The sequence below is a fragment of the Leopardus geoffroyi genome, chromosome E1, assembly GCF_018350155.1.
Source record: "Leopardus geoffroyi isolate Oge1 chromosome E1, O.geoffroyi_Oge1_pat1.0, whole genome shotgun sequence".
NCBI classification, from domain to species: Eukaryota; Metazoa; Chordata; class Mammalia; order Carnivora; family Felidae; genus Leopardus; species Leopardus geoffroyi.
Window position 1 is genome coordinate 2,290,450 of NC_059330.1, and position 20,479 is coordinate 2,310,928.

General features: G+C 60.5%; 3 protein-coding genes across 9 annotated transcripts; all 3 read left to right on the forward strand.

Annotated features, from left to right (window-relative positions):
* Positions 1-705: 705 nt before the first annotated feature.
* On the forward strand, positions 706-8,065 carry LOC123604335 (tumor necrosis factor ligand superfamily member 12-like). 2 transcript variants are annotated; one of them, XM_045490275.1, is made up of 7 exons: positions 706-1,077; positions 1,236-1,286; positions 1,678-1,753; positions 2,440-2,493; positions 2,579-2,614; positions 7,036-7,160; positions 7,347-8,065. In XM_045490275.1, the coding sequence occupies exons 1-7, from the start codon at positions 919-921 to the stop codon at positions 7,596-7,598; spliced, it is 753 nt and encodes a 250-aa protein (XP_045346231.1). In that variant the 5' UTR covers positions 706-918; the 3' UTR covers positions 7,599-8,065. The 2 variants fall into 2 exon arrangements, with proteins under 2 accessions (XP_045346231.1, XP_045346232.1); XM_045490276.1 differs by having other exon boundaries at positions 708-1,077; positions 1,239-1,286.
* A 352-nt stretch (positions 8,066-8,417) lies between these two features.
* Positions 8,418-11,516, forward strand: TNFSF13 (TNF superfamily member 13). Of its 6 annotated transcripts, none has more exons than XR_006715292.1 (7): positions 8,418-8,606; positions 9,447-9,716; positions 9,908-9,938; positions 10,066-10,176; positions 10,295-10,342; positions 10,488-10,606; positions 10,754-10,868. XR_006715292.1 is itself a non-coding variant. In XM_045490268.1 (7 exons), the coding sequence occupies exons 1-6, from the start codon at positions 8,456-8,458 to the stop codon at positions 10,775-10,777; spliced, it is 651 nt and encodes a 216-aa protein (XP_045346224.1). In that variant the 5' UTR covers positions 8,446-8,455; the 3' UTR covers positions 10,778-10,808; positions 11,205-11,313. The 6 variants fall into 6 exon arrangements, 5 of the variants coding, with proteins under 5 accessions (XP_045346221.1, XP_045346224.1, XP_045346220.1 ...); XM_045490268.1 differs by lacking the exon at positions 9,908-9,938 and adding an exon at positions 11,205-11,313 and having other exon boundaries at positions 8,446-8,606; positions 9,487-9,716; positions 10,066-10,144; positions 10,754-10,808; XM_045490264.1 differs by lacking the exon at positions 9,908-9,938 and adding an exon at positions 11,205-11,516 and having other exon boundaries at positions 8,471-8,606; positions 9,487-9,716; positions 10,066-10,144; positions 10,809-10,947.
* Positions 11,517-12,656: 1,140 nt separating this feature from the next.
* On the forward strand, positions 12,657-19,865 carry SENP3 (SUMO specific peptidase 3). Its single transcript, XM_045490245.1, has 11 exons — positions 12,657-12,769; positions 13,597-14,322; positions 15,123-15,362; positions 15,458-15,569; positions 15,925-16,072; positions 16,201-16,248; positions 16,647-16,724; positions 18,301-18,438; positions 18,621-18,704; positions 18,822-18,872; positions 19,312-19,865. The coding sequence occupies exons 2-11, from the start codon at positions 13,608-13,610 to the stop codon at positions 19,420-19,422; spliced, it is 1,725 nt and encodes a 574-aa protein (XP_045346201.1). The 5' UTR covers positions 12,657-12,769; positions 13,597-13,607; the 3' UTR covers positions 19,423-19,865.
* Positions 19,866-20,479: the final 614 nt, after the last annotated feature.

A 20,479-nucleotide genomic window follows, 5' to 3' on the forward strand; every position in this document is an offset into this window, starting at 1 on the left:
GTGAGTTCATGACCTGACCCCAAGTCGGAGGCTTAATCCACGGAGCCACCCAGGCGCCCCATACCTGCTATTTCCTTCTCGCCTGTGTTCCCCACATCACTAGGGAGGGGAGGGTGATGCTGGGGCTCCAGGAAACTGAGTCTACAGGTGTCTGGAGATGAGGCTATCGATAAGATTGCCTTTTTCTTGTATTTTACTAAAATATTTACAGGCTGATGGGAGACTCAGGTCCTGCACGACTCTGATCTCTATCAGTTAACCATTCGTTTCTCTTTCCTCTCCCTTGTTCTCGGGCGGCCGGGAGTGCCTGAGGAATAGCACACACATCCCATCTCGGGGGTGGGGGCAGGGGAGGGCGGGGAGGGGGGGGGATCGTGCTGGCTTGCGCTTGGCCCTCAATGGGCCTTAGGCTCTCTCATCACTTGCACGGAAGTACCGGCCTGCGGTGCAGCCGATAAAGTCCAAACTTGCTCTGGCCCCAACCACACCGCGCGGTGACCTCGGGCAGGAGCCTGAAATCAACTAGACCCGTCGGAGGCGCGGGGGTCCCGCCGCCAACGCCGCCGCCGCCGCCGCCGCCGCCCCCGGGCCGGGTGGAGGCGCCGCGCGCCGCGCCCCCGCCGCCCGCGCCGCCCCCCACCCCCCCTCCCACCCCCGGGCCGGGGCCCCTCCCGCCAACCCCGGCCCCGCGGGCGCACGGGGCCGACGGCGCGGGCCTCCTCCCGGGGTCTGCGCGGTGCACGCGCCCGGCCGCCCGCGCCCCGGCGCACGAGCAGCGTCCGGCTTCCTGAGCGCTCCCCTCCCCGGGCGCGTCCGTCGCCCCTCCCTCTCCGCCGCCCGCTCCGCCCGCTCCCCCTCCCTCGCCCCCGCGGGTCCCGGGAGGGGGGGGCGGCGCGGCAGGCACAGCCCCCCGCCCCCATGGCCGGCCGTCGGAGCCAGAGGCGGAGGGGGCTCCTGGGGGAGCCGGGCACCGCCCTGCTGGCCCCGCTCGCGCTGGGCCTGGGCCTGGCGCTCGCCTGCCTCGGCCTCCTGCTGGCCGCGGTCAGCCTGGGGCGCCGGCCCCCGCCGCCCGCCCAGGTGAGGCCCCTGCGGCGCAGCCCTCCCGGGGCCGGCCCGGAGCCGCGTCTGCGGAGCGGCGGGCGCGGCCGGGTGGGCCGAGGGCTCGGGGCCAGGAAGATGGGTGGAGGGTGAGATGTCAGGTGGAGGAGGGCTGGGTGACGCTGCCTCCTTCCCAGCAGGAGCCTTCCCAGGGGGAGCTGGTGGCAGAGGAGGACCCGGACCCGCCGGTGAGTGGCCGTGGGCGGCGGGCGCGCGCGTCTGGGCGTGGGGAGCGTGTGCGAGCGGAGGGTGCGGGGTGTGCCCTGGCGGCGCCGGCCGCGCGTGTGCGCGGGGGTGTGCACCGCCGTGCACGGGTAAGCGAGGGGGAGAGAGGGTGACGGCTGCGTGCAAGGGGTCTGGGTCACCTGGGTACGGAGTGTTTATTGGCCGCGGGTGAAGGGGGGGGTATGAGACGGGGGGGGGGGACCTTGCCTCCCCTTGGACCCCCCCCCCCCCCAAGGCTTCTGTGCCTGCTGCTGGCTGGTGCCTCTCCTGACGGGGCCCCCTGTCGGTCTCAGTTTACGTCTCTGCTGGTCCCCAGGCAAGACCCTGGTTTAGCCCTGCCCTTAATTCCCTTAGGAACTGAATCTCCAGATAGAGGAAAGCCGAGATGCCGGGCCTTTCCTGAAGCAGCTGGCGCGGTCTCGCAGAAGCGGTGAGCACCCCTTATCCCACCTTCCGGAATAGGAACAGTGACGGGTCTGCCGTGGCGTCTGCAATCGTCATTGCGCTTGTTTGCCCTAATAGCCCCACAAAGCCGGCAGAGCGGAAACCACGAACCTCACTGACAGGCGGGATGGAGAAACTGAGGCACAGACAGTGTTGGGGCGGGGCGGGGGGGGGGGGTGGTTCACAGTCATGCAGCTAACCAGTTGAGGCACGCTCAAACCTAGAATTCTGGCCCTCTCTCTGAAGCCTGTTCCATCACTTGGACCTGCTTCTCATTTCAAACCCTACGCCAAATAGGAAGGAGGGAGAGCCCCTGGGGTCCTGATGGAGACACAGAGGGGCGTTGGGGAGTCAGGGGCCCGGGCCCAAATAAGCTAAGAAACTTCTGAATGGGATGATCGTATGACTACAGGCCCAGGTTTGCACAGGACTGTCCCAGCTGACAAGTGTTTTGTCGGTGCGATTATTGATAGCAAGACTTTTGCTCTCAGAAACAACCCAGTTTGGATGAGAAATGATATAGTCATTCTACTTGTGGAGGGAGAGAAGGCCTGAGGTTCTGAGGACAGGAGCTTGGACCAGAAGGGGGATGCTGGGCTTCTGAGAGGGAGAAGGGGCTGGAGGGTGGCTTCTGGGCACTATTTTGCCCATCTGTCTTTCCTTGATTCTCAGCACCCAAAGGCCGGAAAGCAAGGGCTCGCAGAGCGATCGCAGCTCACTATGAAGGTGAGTGATGGGGGAGCTATGCCCAGGGAGGGCGGGTGGTGGAGGGGCAGGCCAGGTCTCACCCACCCTTTCCTGTGTCTTACAGTTCACCCACGACCGGGACAGGACGGAGCGCAGGCCGGTGAGACCCCATTCCCACCTGCCCCTGCTCTCCCCTGCCCCCCACAGCACTGACCTCCTGGAGAAGGAGCCCCTCAAAACCTTTCCCTTCCCACTGTCCTCCCTGCCTTCAGCTGGGGAACCCCAGAAGCCAGTTCAAGAAAATCTTCAGGGGCTCGGTTCTCTCAGCCCCCACACCTGGACTTTGTCTGTGACCCGGGCGTGGGAACCCAGGCAGTCTGCCCCCACCCAACCATTAGGCCTCGCTCTTGTGGAGGAAGCACATTGGGTTCTTCCCTCCTCTCCCCCCGCCGCCCCCCTCCCGTATTCTATGCATCTTCACCACTCTGATCACTTTTCTCAAAATGTTTCTACTGGGCTCTTCTTTTCCACCTTTACCCGACCTCCCAACTCAGCACTATGACCTCAGAACCTCAAACCCAGTCTCTGGCCCCTTCCCCTCCCAGACTCTCCTCCCCGCACCCCCCCCCCCCCCCACTACTCCATCCCACCTGCGTTGCCAAGGCCTCTAAGTGAAGTAGATAGATTCGGTATGTGGCTTGAAGCTAGCGGCTTGCTTATGAGTCGGCTGTGCGGGGGAAGGGGAAGGAAGGAATCACAAATGACTTCTCGGTTTTGAACTTGGGCATCTTTGGGAATCGTGATGCCATTTATTTTTTTTTAACGTTTATTTATTATTGAGAGAGAGAGAGAGAGAGACAGAGCATGAGCCGGGGAGAGGCAGAGAGAGAGAGGGAGACACAGAATCCGAAGCAGGCTCCAGGCTCCGAGCTGTCAGCGCAGGGCCCGACGCGGGGCTCGAACCCAGGAACCGCGAGATCATGACCTGAGCTGAAGTCAGACGCTTAACCGACTGAGCCACCCAGGCGCCCCTGATGATGCCATTTATTGAGGTGGCGTTAGCCAGGGGAGAAACGGGTTGGGAGATACGTAAATTAATCATTAAGTGTTTAATAATCAGCCAGTGGCTTCCACAAATAGCTGGCCGGACATCGTGGGCCGGCTCAGGCTAGGTCAGGACGCGAATAGTCAGGCGTCACAGCCACAGACGTGGTATTTAGAGCTGTAGGATTGGATGAAACACCACGAGGAGGAAACACCCCCAGAGTGAGTTCCTGAGGCTCTCGGGACATCCAGAGGGGAGGCCAAAGACAGCCCAGTGGACGCTGAGAAAAGCGGCCGGACAGAAGGGAAGAAACCGGGGAGGGGAGTGTCCTGTGATCTGGGAGAAGACTCGGTCTCCCCCGGGAGGGTGTGGCCATCTGTGCCCCACGCAGCTGAGTGGTCACATGAGGTGACTGCTGGGTTTGGTAACCTTAAAAGTCAGCTGGTGTCCTGGACGTGGGCTGTTTCGGTGGCCCTGTTAGGGTGGACGCCAGTGTGGATTGGGTTAAAAGAAAATGGGAACTAGGAATTGGAGACGGTGACAAGCCTTTCTAGAAGTTTCTCTGTGACGAGCGGAGCGACAGGCCAGTAGCTGGAGGGAGCTGTGTATGGAGGAAGGGTGCAGTCCTTCTGGTGATGAGCAACCCTACAGGGGTCTTAGCCAACGGCTACTGAATGGAACATTCATCCAGTCTCCGCAATAGCCCTAAAAGGAAGCTGTCAGCACGGAGCCCGATGCGGGGCTCGATCTCACGAACTGCGAGATCATGACCTAAGCCAAAACCGAGAGGTGGGCGCTTAACCGGCTGAGCCACCCAGGCGGCCCGGTAGATAGAGGCCACTTAACTTAACTGTGTGAGGCCTCGAGGATACCCAGGGGTGGAGCCCGGGTTTGAACCCAGCCAGCGCGGGCTTGTGTCCCAGACATGCCTGGTGCGGGGGTGGGGGGGATCCTGCAGGGCAGCGTCCAGGAAGGGGGCCAGGGGTGGGTTCCAGAACCGAGAGAGGAACACATCATCCCCTGGCGAATGTGACGACAGGTCAGTTTTTAGTGCTGGTGGGGGGACATGAGGGAGCCCTTGCGTGATGACTTCTAGGTCCTCGGGAGAGTGAGGAGGGTGGGCGGGGGGTGAGCAGAGGTGGTACAAAACGCTTCTCTTGAGGACTACAAGAGCGAGCTTCGTGGGGAGGAGCAGGAAGGCTGCCAGGCTATAAAGAATGTCCATTCGAGGTTTGTGGTGGTGACATTGGCGGCCATCGTGGTCCCAGGGACCCCGTGCCCCCTGGCCACAACCCGCCTTCGCCCAGGCTGGTCCCATAGCGGGGCGCGCCCTCCCTCCTTCTCTCCCCCTCCTCTTCAGGCCCCAGGCCGGCCTTCCTCCCCTCCAGATGGGCCATTTATTTTAGCAGCTACCCAGACATTCATTCGTCCCCTGACGGAACACACACGCACCGAGCACCTGCTGTTGGTAAGGACCGGGCCGGGCGCCCGCGGGGGATGATACCCAGACCTGTTCGCGAGAAAAAGTCACTGTCTAGGAGAGGAGAGAACCGGCAAGAACCCGGAGCCAGATGCGGGAACAGAGACAGAAAGCGAGGCCGGGGTGGAGGGGCCGCGCTCAGTTTGGGTCCGGATGATATTAGGGTCCGATGGTGACGGCCCAGTGAGTGGGGTGGGGAGGACGCAGGAAAGAGCGGGGCTGGAGGCCCATATGGGAGTCTGCAGGGTGACGGGTATCTCGTAGGTGGGCAGGAGAACGCCCGCCAAGCGTTACCACGTCCTTGCAAAAGTAGCAAGGACAGCGCCCCGGGGCTGGCAGAGGGGGAAGGCCGCCAGCGAGGCCCGGGACAGCAGCCGCCAGAGCCACACGAAGCCACAGCCGGGGGGCCACATTGGCCACCCCCCTCCTTCCTCCCACCAGTGTCCCCTGGGCGCCCACTCCGAGCAGGCCCAGCCCCGGGGGCCACGGCACAGTAGACAGTAAGGCCGGGTGGGACCCCACACTTCCTCCTGTGTAACTCAACCGGATGACTTCCTGCGACAGCGGCTGCTCCGAAGGCGGGGGGCCGTGGCGAGCAGGTGAAAGACAGGCCGGACTGGCCACGCCAGGGTGGCCGGGGAAGGGTTCCCAGTGGAGTCGGGATCTGGCCGAGGGAAGGTGCCAGGTGTGCGGCGGGAACAGGAAGGAGGCGGGAGTCCTGTGAGCTGGCGCAGCGAGAGAGGGGTGACATTGGAGAGGTGGACTGGGGCGGGCCTGGGAGGACCCGGGAAGCCACTTGAGTTGTGCTCTGTCATTTTAGTATTCACCTTCTTTGCAATTTGTAACTGGTCCAGCTCTAGAGTGGTGTTTGTTTGTTTTGTTTTTCCGGTACATCTTTATGGAGCTATGCTTCACGGTCCATACAATTCGCCCATTTAAACTCTATTTTTAAAAGTTTATTTACTTATTTTGGGGTGGGGGGGCAGAGAGAGAGGGCAAGAGAGAGAATCCCAAGCAGGCTCCACGATCCCAGAGGAGCCCGACAAAGGGCTCAATCCCACGACCCTGGGATCACGACCTGAGGCAAAATCAAGAGTTGGACGCTCAATTGGCTGAGCCAGCCAGGCGCCCCCATAGCATTTCTTTTTGGGGTTGAATAATTTCTCATTGTATGGATATACCACAATTTTCCTTACCCATTCATCGTCTGATGGACACTTGGGTACAACTTTTTTTTTTAATGTTTGTTTATTTTTGAGAGAGAGAGAGAGCACAAGCAGGGGAGGGGCAGAGAGAGAGGGAGACACAGAATCCGAAGCAGGCTCCAGGCTCTGAGCTGCCAGCACAGAGCCCGATGCGGGGCTTGAACTCACGGACCGCGAGATCATGACCTGAGCTGAAGCCGATGCCCAACCGTCTGAGCCACCCAGGTGCCCCTTGTTATTTTCAATTTTAACAATCCCCGTAGTATACGATTCAAGTACCGTATATGGTCTCAAGGTGAAACAGACAAACGGTAGAGACACAGGGGCTTCTGGGTGGCTCAGTTGGTCAAGCATCTGACTCTTGCTTTCAGCTCAGGGTTCGTGGGATCAAGCCCCTCGACGGACTGCGCTGAACATGGAGCCTGCTTGGGATTCTCTCTCTCTCTCTCTCTCTCTCTCTCTCTCTCTCTCTCTCCCCCTCCCCCTCTGCTCTCCCCCCACTCATGCTCACTCCCCCCCCAAAATAAATATTTAAAAAAATATTTAAAAAACTAGAGACACAAAATATCAACCCCCCCCCCCACCTCTCCTTCCATCTGGCTCTTCTCCCCAGAAGTGGCTGGTGACGGGTTGCTCCCGACCCCTCTGGTCACACATACGTTGCATTTCTGCACGGAACTTCCTATTACGCTACAGGCTCCGTGGGCCGTGACTCCACCCGGGGCCCTGGGCCACGTGTCTGTCTTCTGGGCCCAGCGGGCCCCCGAGGCTTCTGTACCCGATGGGTCTCTGGGGAGTGTGAGGAAGTCCTGGAAAGGGACTCTCCCCGATCTCTGAACACCCACATTCAGGTGTGGACGGGACGGTGAGTGGCTGGGAGGAGGCCAAAATCAACAGCTCCAACCCACTGCGCTATGACCGCCAGAGGGGGGAATTTACAGTCACCCGGGCTGGGCTCTACTACCTGTATAGTCAGGTAAGCCCCACCTGGCTCCGGGGGGGGGAAGCGGGACCCGGGGGACAAGGGTCCGGGTCACGGGGCGGGGGCAGCTCCAGGTGGGCGGGGAGCTCGGGCTTTGGGCTGGGGTTGGGGGGGGGGTGGATCCCTGGGTCACCGAGGACAGGGGACACGGAGACCGTGTCGCCTCCCGCCTCCCCGTAGGTGCACTTTGACGAGGGGAAGGCCGTCTACCTGAAGCTCGACTTGCTGGTGGACGACGCGCTGGCCCTGCGCTGCCTGGAAGAATTCTCCGCCACGGCCGCCAGCTCCCCGGGGTCCCAGGTCCGCCTCTGCCACGTGTCCGGGCTGTTGCCCCTCCGGCCAGGGTCCTCCCTGCGGATCCGCACCCTCCCCTGGGCCCATCTCAAGGCCGCCCCCTTCCTCACCTACTTCGGACTCTTCCAGGTTCACTGAGGGGCCCCGGTGGCGCCCCGGGCCCCACCCTCCTCGCCCCAGACCTGCCCCCCCTCTGCAGGCTGCTTGGACTGTTCACGTGTTGCCACGCCACATAGATAGCCCCCTTCTCCTCTGACACCCACTCCCCCCTGCACCTCACTAGCTCCTGAACCCCTGGTCTTTCGACGCCCCCCCCCCATTTATCTCCTGACTCCCCGCCCTGGCCACAACCTCCCCACCCTGCCCCCGGACACTGTGTCTACTCTACTCTGGGTGAGGGTGGGTCCCCACCGCCTGTTCAGGCACTAAGAGGGGCTGGACGCCAGGGAGACTGAGACGGGGCCGGGAGTTCCCAAACGTGAGGGCTAAGAGCAAGACGAGATCCTTCCCGATAATTCCCTGTGGATTTTTAAAACAGATATTATTTTTATTATTATTGTGACAAAATGTTGATAAGTGAATATTAAAGAGAATAAGCCACGGTCTCTCTCTCTTTTTTTTTTTTAATGTTTTTGAGAGAGAGGGAGAGAGAGAGACAATGCACGAGTAGGGGAGGGGCAGAGAGAGAGAGAGAGACACACACACAGAATGTGAAGCAGGCTGCAGGCTCCGAGCTGTCAGCACGGAGCCACACGCAGGGCCCGAACCCATGAACCGTGAGATCGTGACCTGAGCCGAAGTCGGAAGCTTAACTGACTGAGCCCCCCAGGCGCCCCCACGGTGTCTCTATTGGGACTTAGGGAACAGTTCTCAGGGTAGCCGAGGGCCATGGCAAGGGGGGCTGGGCATCGAAGGGTGGGGTGCGGGACGGCTGGGACTCCAGGGCAATGTACAGGCTCGGGAATGGGGACCCACATGCTTCTGACCCCTGAGGCATGAACAGAGAGTCAAAAGGCAAACTGCCAGGAAAAAAATCAATCCTCTGCCCAAGGTCCAGCAGAAGCCGCCTCATTTACCTAGGAGGCGGGCTTCCTCCCGAGGGTGATCCCTGGCTGGGAGGAGCGGGAGCCTCTGGACATTCAGCAGGTGCGGGCCCAAGCCCTGGCCTGGATGTGGGGTGGGAGCAGGCTCGCAGGGGAGCTCGGGGTCAGGAAGCAGGACGCGGCCGGGGGGAGTGGGGGGGGCCTGGGTCCAGGGGAGGAACCTTCCAGCGGTAGGGTGCTTGGGGCTGTCTCTTGCTCTCTTTGACCAGAGCCTTATGTAAGAGCTTTTCTCGGGAAACAGGAAGTCCTGCTTGCCAAGTTCAGCACAGGGAGTAGCGCAGGCCTTATTCCAACACACCCGGCCTGGCCCTAACCCCAGAACTCGGCCAGTTTCTGGCTTCCGCGACCCTGGTTCTCCTCCCCATCCGCCCCCTCCCCTCCTTTTGCACGTTCAGTCATTCCCAGCCAACTTGCCCAGAGACCTCTCCCGTGGCTCAGCCAGAGGGTCTCCCACCCTCACCCCTTGACCCCCAAGCTGCCCAGCTTGTCCCTCCATCCCTGCTCTTGGCACCGTGCCCCGGGGCAGCCGACCTTCCCTCCCCCACTCCTGGGGCCCTCCCAGGGTTCCCGTGCTCGGGCTGCTTCCTGGGTGTCACTGGCAGTCCCGTCCTTCCTAGACAGATTGTCACCAAATTCTCCTGAGGCTGGAGAAGGGTGTGGGGGGGAGGGGGGCGGGGGAGCGAGTCTCAAGACGCCACCGGCCCCGCAGTGGGGTGCCAGGAGCTCCATCAGTGCCCCTAGCCGGTTTTCCTCCTCCTTCCTTTTTATTCTCAAGTTCCTTTTTATTTCTCCCTTGCGTAACACTCTTCTTCTTCCCTTCTGCACCCCCACCCTCCCCACCACCTCCTCGCCACCCCACTCCTGAGGCCACTGCTCTCTGCAGGGTCCCCAGCTCATGCCAGCCTCGTCTCCTTCCTTGCCAGCCCCCAGAGGGCCACCGGGAGACATGGGGGGCCCGGCCCGAGAGCCGGCGCTCTCAGTCGCCCTCTGGTTGAGTTGGGGGGCGGCTCTAGGGGCTGTGGCGTGTGCCATGGCCCTGCTGACCCAGCAGACAGAGCTGCAAAATCTAAGGAGAGAGGTGACTCGGCTGCAGAGGACTGGAGGGCCCTGCAAGGAGGAAGAAGGGCATCCGTGGCCGAGCCTCCGGGAGCAGGTGAGTGAGGGGAGAAGGGCGTGGGGGAGAAAGGGATGGATGGCGGGGCCATCTCCGGACCTCTTGGTTCTAGCCTCTCGGTCTGTAAAGTTTTGAGTAGGTGCAAGAGAGGGTCCCAGGTTTGGAGGTCAAGGGAGCAGCCATTCCAGGAAAGGAAATTGTTAAAGATTAATGCTTCTCGTACCTAACAGATCCTGGAGGAGAGCCAGCACCGAGACTCAGGTTGCTGGGGAAAAGTGCATGAGAGATGTGAGGCACTCCTGGGGCGGAGGGAGGGGGCGGGCTGGGAAGAGAGGCTGCCTGGGACCCTTGCATCTCAGCCTAACCCCGACCCTCTTTCCGTGAGCAGAGCCCTGACGCCCTGGAAGCCTGGGAGAATGGGGAGAGGTCCCGGAGAAAGAGAGCAGTGCTCACCCATAAACAGAAGAGTGAGGCCTCCGGGGTGCAGCCGGGGTGGGAGGTGATCCAGCCGCATGGGGATCTGGGGACGGTTATCTGCAGCCAGGGTGAGGGTGGAGGGGCTGAGCACAGGGCGGCTGGGGCAGGTGGGCACTGCTCAGATTCCCTTCTCTCCTCAGAGAAGCACTCCGTTCTGCACCTCGTCCCCATCAACATCACCTCCAAGGGTGAGCAGTTTTCTTCGATAACGGCTTTTGGGGAGGGGCCGGATTGGGGAACTGGGGGGCTGGCACCTGGGCCCAAGAGACTCCTGGGGGCGAAGAGTGTCTGAGAATGCAGGGAGATCCTGACTGCCCCACTCCTCACCCCCAGAGGACTCCGATGTGACAGAGGTGATCTGGCAACCAGCTCTTAAGCGTGGGAGAAGCCTGGAGGCCCAAGGATTCGTTGTTCGAGTCTGGGACACTGGAGTTTATCTGCTGTATAGCCAGGTAATCCCAAACATACCCTACGTCTCATGTGGGGGGCCGGAGGTCTGTTCTCCCAGGGCCGGTAAGTCCTGCTACTGAGAATTCCCGACCCTTCTGCTCATACCAAACTTAGAAGACCCTCCTTCCTTCCTTGGCTCTCTGGTCCAGGCTCCCGAGGCCTCCCAGCCCTGAGCCATCTCGTTTCTCCTCCGTTCCCTGCCAGGTCCTGTTCCACGATGTGACTTTCACCATGGGTCAGGTGGTGTCCCGGGAGGGCCGGGGAAGGCAGGAGACGCTATTCCGTTGTATACGAAGTATGCCTTCCAATCCGGACTGGGCCTACAATAGTTGCTACAGTGCAGGTGGGAGCCCTGTGGGCGGTGGAGGGGGGAGGGGTCATGAGAAGAGCAGGGTCTCTCTGACCCGGGGCGGGGGGGGGGGGGGGGGGGGGGGGGGATGGTGGTGACGAGGAAGCTCCGGCAGGGGGTTGGAAGCCTGGGTGGAGAGGTGGCTCTGGAATGAAGGACAGAAAGCGCAAAAGAGGTTGAGCTGGAGAAGGGACGGGAGACGTCGTTCTGCGTGACCGTGACCTCACTGAGCATCTCTTCTCTCCTCTCAGGTGTCTTCCGCCTACACCAAGGGGATATTCTGAGTGTCACAATCCCCCGGGGAAGGGCGAAGCTTAGCCTCTCGCCATCTGGAACCTTCCTGGGCTTCGTGAAACTGTGATTTTGAGGTGGTCTCAAGCTCGGAAGACTGGGGTGGGGACATACTGGAGGCAGCCAAGAGCTAACAGGAACAGAGGCCTCTTCTAGGGTTGACTGGAACCCTGGGTTTGACGACTCACGAAGCTCCGTGCCTCCCTTTTCCCTTTCCGCCCCCATCCCCTGGACTTCGACTTCACGGATATTAAAGAAGTGTAATCTCTTGCTCTCGTCCCCCAGCCAGCCCCACATTCTTGGGGGGTGGGGGGAGAAAAGGGGGGCAGTGCCAGGCCTTGGTGGAGACCTACTTTAAGGCCCACTGGAATGCTTCCAGAACAGCACCACCATCTAGCGGCAGCTTGAGAGAAGCAGCCTGCCTGTTGGCAGAAGTCCACGAAGCCTCCCTCCACTCGGGAAACTCCTGGTTCCCCACGCCACACCTCTCCAGGTACCCGCTGCCTCCTCCCTCCACAAGAAGCCCCGCCCTCACCTCCCTCTCCACCAACGGGGCCCCGGCTCGGCTCCCATCACTATCTCCAGGGGTGTGTTTATTGTGCGCCCGTCTGTGTGTGTGTGTGGGGGGGGGGGGGGGGGGTGCCCGACGACGACGACGACAGTCCCTTTGCAGACACACCACCCTACGGGTGCCAAGTTCCGCCTTTCCTGCCCTCCGCTCCCCTAGCGTGACGGGCCCTCCAAGCCTCTCGGGGCTGGGACGGGTCGCCGGGCAGCCTCGGGTAAATCTTGGCCCGAATGCTGGTCTTCCTTCACTCACTCCTCGAGCTTTCTTTCTGCTCAAGACCCGCTTAAACTTAAATAGGAGAGTAACCGACTTCCGCTTCCCCCGCTGCCTTGCCTCAGCCCCGTCCCTGTACCGGGATCTCCCGGCCCTCCCGGCTGTCCTCCGGCGCGCCGCCGGGGACCGAGGTACCAAGGCCCCGGGGTTCGGGCCCCTCCAGCGCCGAGAAGCGCTACGCAGCGGGACACGCAGCAGTGGGGGACGCGCAGGCGCAAAAGGGAGCGCGATGGGCTAGTCGCGCGCGGCCGGGAGCAGCCAGCGTGCGCAGGCGCAGCCCTGCACGGGGCTCGGGGGCGGGACGGTCCCGTGGCGTCTACGTTCGGGGGTAGGCGGGACTAGGCGCGCGCTGGCCGCGCCGGCGCTGTTCGCCGGCTGTGACGTACTAATCGTGCGCCGCCAGCGCCGGTGGGCCTGGGGCTCGCGGGAGGGGAAGGAGGAGAAGGAGGAGGAGGAGGGGGAGGTGGTGGAGGTGGAGGCTGGAGCAGAGCAAGCGGCGGCCGCGGCGGGGCGGCTCGGCGGCGCGGCGCGCGGCCCAGAAGCGTTGGAATCCTGAATTGAGAGGGCTGCGCCTGAAGACAGCAGGAGTGGCGGGGCCGCAGCCGTCGCCGGAGAGATGAGCCGGGAAGCTTGAGGCCGGAGACGCCCGCCCTCGGGCCCGTCCGCCCGGCTTCCCCGCTCCCGGTGAGGACGCCCCCTACCCTTCCCCCAGCCCTGCCGCGGCCTCTCCCATTCCTGGATCTCATTCCCACCAAACCGGGGCCCAGGAGGCCCTCGAAGGGGCTTCTTCAGGCCCTCGGGCGCCGAACTGTCCAGGACCAAACCGGTGTGGGACGCATTCTGGCCCCCGGGAGCGGAGCAGGAGAGGGGGCTGGGCCAACCTGGCTCACGCGGCTCAGTTCTGTCCCAGCGGCTTGATCCGGCTGCCTGAGCACCGGTTGGGTTCTCTTTCAGTTTCCCTTAACGTTCTTCCGTTTTCGTTAGATTTTACTACCTGAACCGTAGCCCTGGGATCCCCATTCCCTCCTGAGACGACCTGAGCATGCCCGTACCCTCCCCACCCCACCCCATTCATTCCGAGGTGGTAGAGCACTCTCTCCCCACTCTAGACCCCGGTTTCCCCGTGGAAGCTGTGTCCCCAGGTATCTCTGTATCCTGTCAGGAGTCTCCTGCTGAGCCATTGCCCTTACTAGGTTCTCGATTAGGATACTCCTGGTGGCATTAAATACTGACAACAGTGGCTTTAACCTGGGGGTCCGAGAAATAAGATCCTGCTGCTTAGCCATTGTCCCTTGCTCCTCTGTGGTCGGGGGAGAGATGGGGGCATGGACTCTGAAGGGCCCCTGTGGATCTTGTTAACCGAAAAGATCGGAAATTCGTAGGGGTTTTGCGCTTTTTCCTCTTTTCTTAGGTTATTTGTATCTGACTCCAGAGGAGGCATGCTGAGGAAGAGAGGCAGGATCTGGGGTGCGGGGTGTTTGCATTCTGACACTCTAACCGTTGTCTTACAGGCTACCGGAAGATGAAAGAGACTATACAAGGGACCGGGTCTTGGGGGCCTGAGCCTCCTGGACCTGGCGTGGCCCCGGCTTACTCAAGTCCCAGGCGGGAGCGTCTTCGTTGGCCCCCACCCCCTAAACCCCGACTTAAATCAGGTGGAGGGTTTGGGCCAGATCCTGGGTCAGGGACCACAGTGCCAGCCAGACGCCTCCCTGTCCCTCGGCCCTCTTTTGATGCGTCAGCTAGCGAAGAGGAGGAGGAAGAAGAGGACGATGAGGATGAAGATGAGGAAGAGGAAGGGGCAGCTTGGAGGCTGCCCCCCAGATGGGGTCAGCTGGGAACCTCCCAGCGGCCTCGCCCTCCTCGCCCTACTCATCGGAAAACCTGCTCCCAGCGCCGCCGCAGAGCCATGCGAGCCTTCCGGATGCTGCTGTACTCAAAAAGCACCTCGTTGACATTCCACTGGAAGCTTTGGGGGCGCCACCGGGGCCGGCGGCGGAGCCTCGCACACCCCAAGAACCATCTTTCACCCCAGGAAGGGGGTGCGACACCGCAGCTGCCATCCCCCTGCTGTCGTTTTGACTCCCCTCGGGGGCCACCTCCGCCCCGGCTCGGTCTGCTGGGTGCTCTCATGGCTGAGGACGGGGTGAGAGGGTCTCCACCAATGTCCTCTGGGCCCCCAGTGGAGGAAGATGGATTAAGGTGGACTCCAAAGTCTCCTCTGGACCCTGACTCTGGTAAGGTGGGAATGGGGTGTGGGAAGGGTGGGGGCAGGGTTCAGATCCAGGAGGATTGGGAGCCTCTTGCTGTGGTGAGAGCCGGGCCTAAGGAAGGTGGGACGGCAGAGCGAGGGGGTCCAGAATAGCTGTGAAACGTCTTAAGCCCCACTTTGAGCAAGAGCTAAGTCTGGGGAGACGGTCAAGGCCGGGTGACAGAGTCCCCGAGCCGAGTAGGCGTCCTGTGTACAGATGAGAACGGGAGATGACGTTTAGAAAAGTTAGTCTCATTATCCACGCAAGCTCCCTTTTCGTTTGGCCTTTCCGAATAAAGGGTCCCTTGCCTGTGCATCTGCGAAGGGTGCCACTCTAGTGCTGGGATGGGATTTCTCCACAGTTACCACCTGTATAGTCGTGTGTGACATTCACACTCAGGATGTTTCTTTCGGGGACGCAAGCAGACCATGTCGGGCTGTGTTTTTATCCGTCCCTGGAGTATTTATCGAGCCTTCGGTGTGCACCGGGCGCCGTACTCGGTGCTAGGTATATGGTGGTGGTAAATGTCTCGGACGTGTGCCTCTCTCCGAGTCTTAGTCTTTCCTTGCTTCTGTCCTATGACGAGCACCTCTTCTCTTCTGTTCCTCTGTAACCTGTCAGACATGCTTCTCTCACGCTTTACGGTTTCCATCCCCTAGAGTTTCTATCGGGAGATTCCGTTTCGGTTCCTCCCCGTGGTCTTATAATTTGTATCGTTTGATCCCACCATTGTTCCTTGATCTTAGCCAATTTCTCATCCCCATCCTGTTTCCCCTGCGCTGTAGGCCTCCTCTCCTGTACTCTTCCCAATGGCTTTGGGGGACCGCCTGGGCCAGAAGGGGAGCGAGGCCTGGCACCCCCTGACGCCAGCATCCTCATCAGCAATGTGTGCAGCATCGGGGACCACGTGGCCCAGGAACTTTTTCAGGGCTCAGACCTGGGCACCGCAGAAGAGGCAGAGCGGCCCGGGGAGAAGGCCGGCCAGCACAGCCCCCTGCGAGAGGAGCATGTGACCTGCGTGCAGAGTAAGGGAGCCCAGACGGCCCGGCCTTCTCTTCTCTCAGCCAGCTCCTAAGTGGGAGCGTGGAGGCCTCACACGCTCCTCTTCCCCTCCGCTCAGGCATCTTGGACGAATTCCTTCAGACTTACGGCAGCCTCATTCCCCTCAGCACTGATGAGGTGGTGGAGAAACTGGAGGACATCTTTCAGCAGGAGTTCTCTACACCCTCCAGGTGAGGCAGGACAGAGGGGTCCTCAGAAGAGGGCCGGGGCCTGAGGGGCCCGAGGGGTTAGGGGTCGGGAGAGAATGCTGCCCAGAGGGACCGACTCAGGGGAGGAGGAGGAATCTGCTGGTGAAGCACGAAGCCCCTGCAAGCAGATGGGGGCGGTCCTTCCCCGGGCCCCTGAAATAGGCCCCGTGCTCACGTGCCTCCTTCCCAGAAGCGGGCCCTTCAGCAGGCCCTCGGAAGGCTACGCGAGCCCCAGTGGGGACTAGTTGAGACAGATCCTGATTCTGGGCAGTAGAAGGTCCTTCTGTATGCCCTAGCCCCCTCGTCTCTTGTGTGACTCCACCCTTGGCCTACTCAGGAAGGGCCTGGTGCTGCAGCTCATCCAGTCGTACCAGCGCATGCCAGGCAACGCCATGGTGAGGGGCTTCCGAGTGGCCTATAAGCGGCACGTGCTGACGATGGACGACCTGGGGACTTTGTACGGACAGAACTGGCTCAATGACCAGGTGAGGAGGAGGGAGAAACGGGCCCCGAAGGGGATTTGGGGAGCAGGGTGTCTGGGGCCCTCTGCTCGGGGGAGCCCTGTGCCCATGCTGCACCCTCCATGGCAAGTTGCCGCCCATCTTCTCCCCAGGTGATGAACATGTACGGAGACCTGGTCATGGACACGGTCCCTGAAAAGGTAGGCCTGACAGGGTACTTCAGTCCCCAGGAGAACTTCTGCAGATCCCAGCAGCTTTTTCACTCCCTTTGATCTCTTCCCTTTTCACGGAGGGAGGATCTTTGTTTGGGGGACAGGTGGTAAAAGGCGGTCTGTTAAATTCAAACCTGTAACCTGGGTCCTGAACTTCTCTGTTCCTTTCCCCCCAGTCGGCAGTGGTTCTCCCTGTGGCTCACCCCACCAGCTGGGAGGGGCAGCAGGAGGAGAATTGGGTTTCTGCCCCCAGTGGATTGCAGTGGAGGTTGTTGAAACTGGCCCTTGGAGCCCCAGTGACATGGAGCGGACTGGGCGGAGGAGACTTGGCAGGGAGGCCTGAAGCTCTTTTAACTCCATCCAGCTCTTTTGTGTCATTGGCACAGGTGCATTTCTTCAACAGCTTCTTCTACGATAAACTCCGTACCAAGGGTTATGATGGGGTGAAAAGGTGGACCAAAAACGTGAGTTGCCAGTTCACGTGTACGTGGGTAACGCCTTGCCTGTAAAGGATTAGAGTTCCGCTTTCTAGGAGTCCCTTCCCCGAGGCTGCTCACTAAGTCTTTCGAGTAACATGGGTCTTCTGTGTGTTCGGTACTGTCGTGGGCAGCAAGGACTCGGTGTTAAGTAAGGAAGACTTCTCGCCTTCGTGGAGTGTGAATAAGTAAGTTAAACTTCAGCTAGTGTTAGGCGCCGTGAACAAATTAAAAGGGAGATGTAGTAGCGTGGAATGTGGGAGGCTCCGGGAAGGCCACTCTTCTCCGAGCCTGGAATGACGAGGGCCCGGTGACGTGTGGCTCGGGGGCAAGAGTGGTTTAGGCGAAGGGGACGGCGAGTACATGGGACACAAGGTGAGACTGTGGGGGGCCCAGAAGGCCCACAGGAGTGTCTGGTGTGGTTGGGGCAGGGTGAGCGGGGGGAATATGATCAGAAGCTTGGCCAGGGCTGAGCGCGTGGGGCGTGGAGGCCGCTGTCACCGTGTGCGCGGAGGCGCTGTTGACGAGCCTTAAGCAGGCTGGGAAGAGCCTCCTGTTTTGACGGAGATTGGAAGTGGGGCAAGAGTGGGAGCAGGCGGACTAACTAGGAGGCGAGCAAAGAAGGTGAGACAGACGCTCGACCAGGATGCTGAGGGAGGAGCAGGAGCGCTCTCTAGGATGGGTTTTGCAGGTAGAACCGAAGTACTTTCTGGCGGGTTGGACGAGGGAACGAAGAAAAGCTCGGAATCAGGGTGATGCCTGGGTTTGTAGCAGACGTTACTGGGGAAGACAGGAGAGAGCACGTTTGGCGAGGGGGAAAAGATAGTTCTCGTTAGTTTCCCTGCCCTGCAATTCCAAGGCCAGGAAATTTCTACAGTGAGGTAGGACCGTGGCCTGCAACATTTCTTAGTTTCTGTCCCCAGGCTCAGGAGCTCACACCCTCCCCGACCTGGCAGGCCTACTGCTCCCGATAGAAGTGGGGGGACCTACAGTGAAAGAACTTGGCCTCTGCATACTGCATCTGAGTCCCACGTCTGCCCCTTCCGTGACCTTCAGCAAGTTGCCTAGTCTTCTAAGCTGACGTTTCCTCCGTTAGATCGAGGGAGAGAACTTCCTCGGAGGATTGTTGTGGTAACTGACCGACCACTTGCCGGGGACCCAGCGTTGTCCTCGGTGTGACTTAATTCTCAGAACAAACAGAGGAGGTAGCGGCTGTCGTTTCCAGCCTTTTACAGTGAAGAGAATGGAGGCGTATAGAGTGGCTCGCCCATGGCCACGAGCTAGGAAAGGCAGGAGCTAGATCTAAACCCCCCGCAGTCTGGCTCCAGAGTGCTGAGCCTCGGTTCTTCGCTCCTGAGCGCTGGTACCTTTAATGTGTGGAAAGTCCCCGGGCCATCCTGGGCTCTCAGGTGTGTGCTCTGACACCGCCCCTTCCGGTGGAGGGCTGGGCCTCGTGCCCCCCATGTGGCTTCCTGCCAGCGCCTCCACTTGTCTCTAGACCCCTCATGCCGGTAGGCAGGACTCTCGTGCCCTCTGACCAGACTCCTGGCACTGCCCCCCTTAGGTGGACATCTTCAATAAGGAGCTACTGCTGATCCCCATCCACCTGGAGGTGCATTGGTCCCTCATCTCGGTTGACGTGAGGCGACGCACCATCACCTACTTTGACTCGCAGCGCACCCTGAACCGCCGCTGCCCTAAGGTCTGAGTGGGAAGGAGGGAGGCGGGAAGAGTGGGGAGGAAATCCAGTGGCGGCACTCGCGGCGGAAGGGTGGGCCTGGGGCCTCTGAGGAGCAAACCTGGGCTTGGTGCCTGTGACCACCATACCCCGGGCTCCTGTGGGAGACACCGGGCATCGCTCCCTCCTTTTCTCCGTCTGCACAGCATATTGCCAAGTACCTACAGGCAGAGGCCGTGAAGAAAGACCGGCTGGATTTCCACCAGGGCTGGAAAGGTTACTTCAAAATGGTAAGTTTCTAGAGGGAGGAGTACGGGGTGGTGACAGAGGTAAGGCAGGAGGCAGAAGTTGAGGCCACACCCCTAGGAGCCTCCAAATGAAGGGCCTGCCTTCTTCTCCTTTTCTAGAATGTGGCCAGGCAGAATAATGACAGTGACTGCGGTGCCTTTGTGTTACAGGTAAGCAGACGGCAGTTGGGTTAAAGGGCTGGGCAAGAGGAGGGAGGCTGTTCTGCAACCCGCCCCCGCCCCATTGCTCACAGCCCCTTGTGGAGCAGAGAGTAACCTTAGGTGTCAGAAAGCGCAAACATGGATTTCGTTGGCTCTCCTGGCTTCCCCGTCCCACAGCGGGACTGGGTCTCTTGCTCCTTGGTTTCTGGCCCTAAGAAGAGTTGCCTCCTAACCGCCAATGCAGGGTATTTTAACACCGGGTATTTCAGGTACCAAGAGCAGTGATTTTAGACTTTGAGCCCCAGGCTGGGGCACCTTGGCTCCCTTTGTGAAATGTGGATGTTCTCTGAAAGTTCCAGGGAGGTGGATCTCACTCACGCGAAGGGGGTAGCACAGGTCCTGACTTAGGGGGTGGGGGATGCTCACGGCCTGCTTTGTTAACACCCAGTACTGCAAGCACCTGGCGCTGGCCCAGCCTTTCAGCTTCACCCAGCAGGACATGCCCAAACTTCGTCGGCAGATCTACAAGGAGCTGTGTCACTGCAAACTCACTGTGTGAGCCTCGGATCCCAGGCCTCAAGCCCGTTTATGAATGGGCGTGGGGACATGGGGGACCCTTCCTTCCCAAGAAACTCCCATTCCTTTCCTCTCTTGCCTCTCCCCACCCAGTTCCCTTTTGGTTTTTCATATTTAAATGTTTTAATTGATTTCTGTATTTTTTTTTTTTTTCCTTTTGAGAGAATACTTGTTGATTTCTGATGTTCAGGGGGTGGCCGTGAAAAAGCCTCTTTTTTCTCTGTGCCCTGGGGGAGCGTGGCCTCGCGGCCTGGGTGGGGCAGCCATCCATCCCCCTTCTGTGTGCAGGGGCGGGGGCAGGAAAATCTGTGCTGGGGGTGGAGGGCGGGCAAAGGGATTCCGGCCTGCCAGATTTCAAACTTTTTTTTATATATATATATAAATGCCACGGTCCTGCTCTGGTCAATAAAGGATCCTTTGGAGATACACAATGGTGGTCGTCCTTAAGGGGCATCAAACTAGTGGATATGCTCGCTCTCAGGCTTTGATTCAGCAGCCCCTGTTAGCTCCCCTTTTCGTGGGCATGGAGACCTCAGCCTTCCACCCCTGGCTCGCTGGCCAGCACCCTGTCTTCATCATCCCTAAAGAGTCCGGTAAGGGAGCTTGAGAGGTGCTGGAGCTGGGCAACCAAAGCTGGGCAACTTTGGAGAGCCAGCCAAAGTTCATGACAGCGACCCCAAATGCTGGGGAAGCCAGGAAGTCGGCTGTTCCATCCCTGTCCCTCCCTGTGGCCGGAGGGGTGGGGGTGGGGGGCCCTGTCGCGGGGGCGTACCGCCTGATCCCATCATCCCCGGCACCCCCGGAACGGGGCGGGACGGTGTCCGATCTACCTTTGCTCCAGGAGAGAACGGAACAGAATGTAGGTCCCGGGCCGACTCAGAGCAGAGGCAAAGGGAAGCGGCGGTCTCTGGAGCCCGGAAGTCCCTGGAGGCTGAAACCTCGCCCCTCTCGCGTGATAGGGCGCGCTGGGCCACATGACCAAGGCGCTCTCGCCTCCGCACGTGTAGGGGCGCTGGGCCCCAAGATGGCTGCCAGGCCTC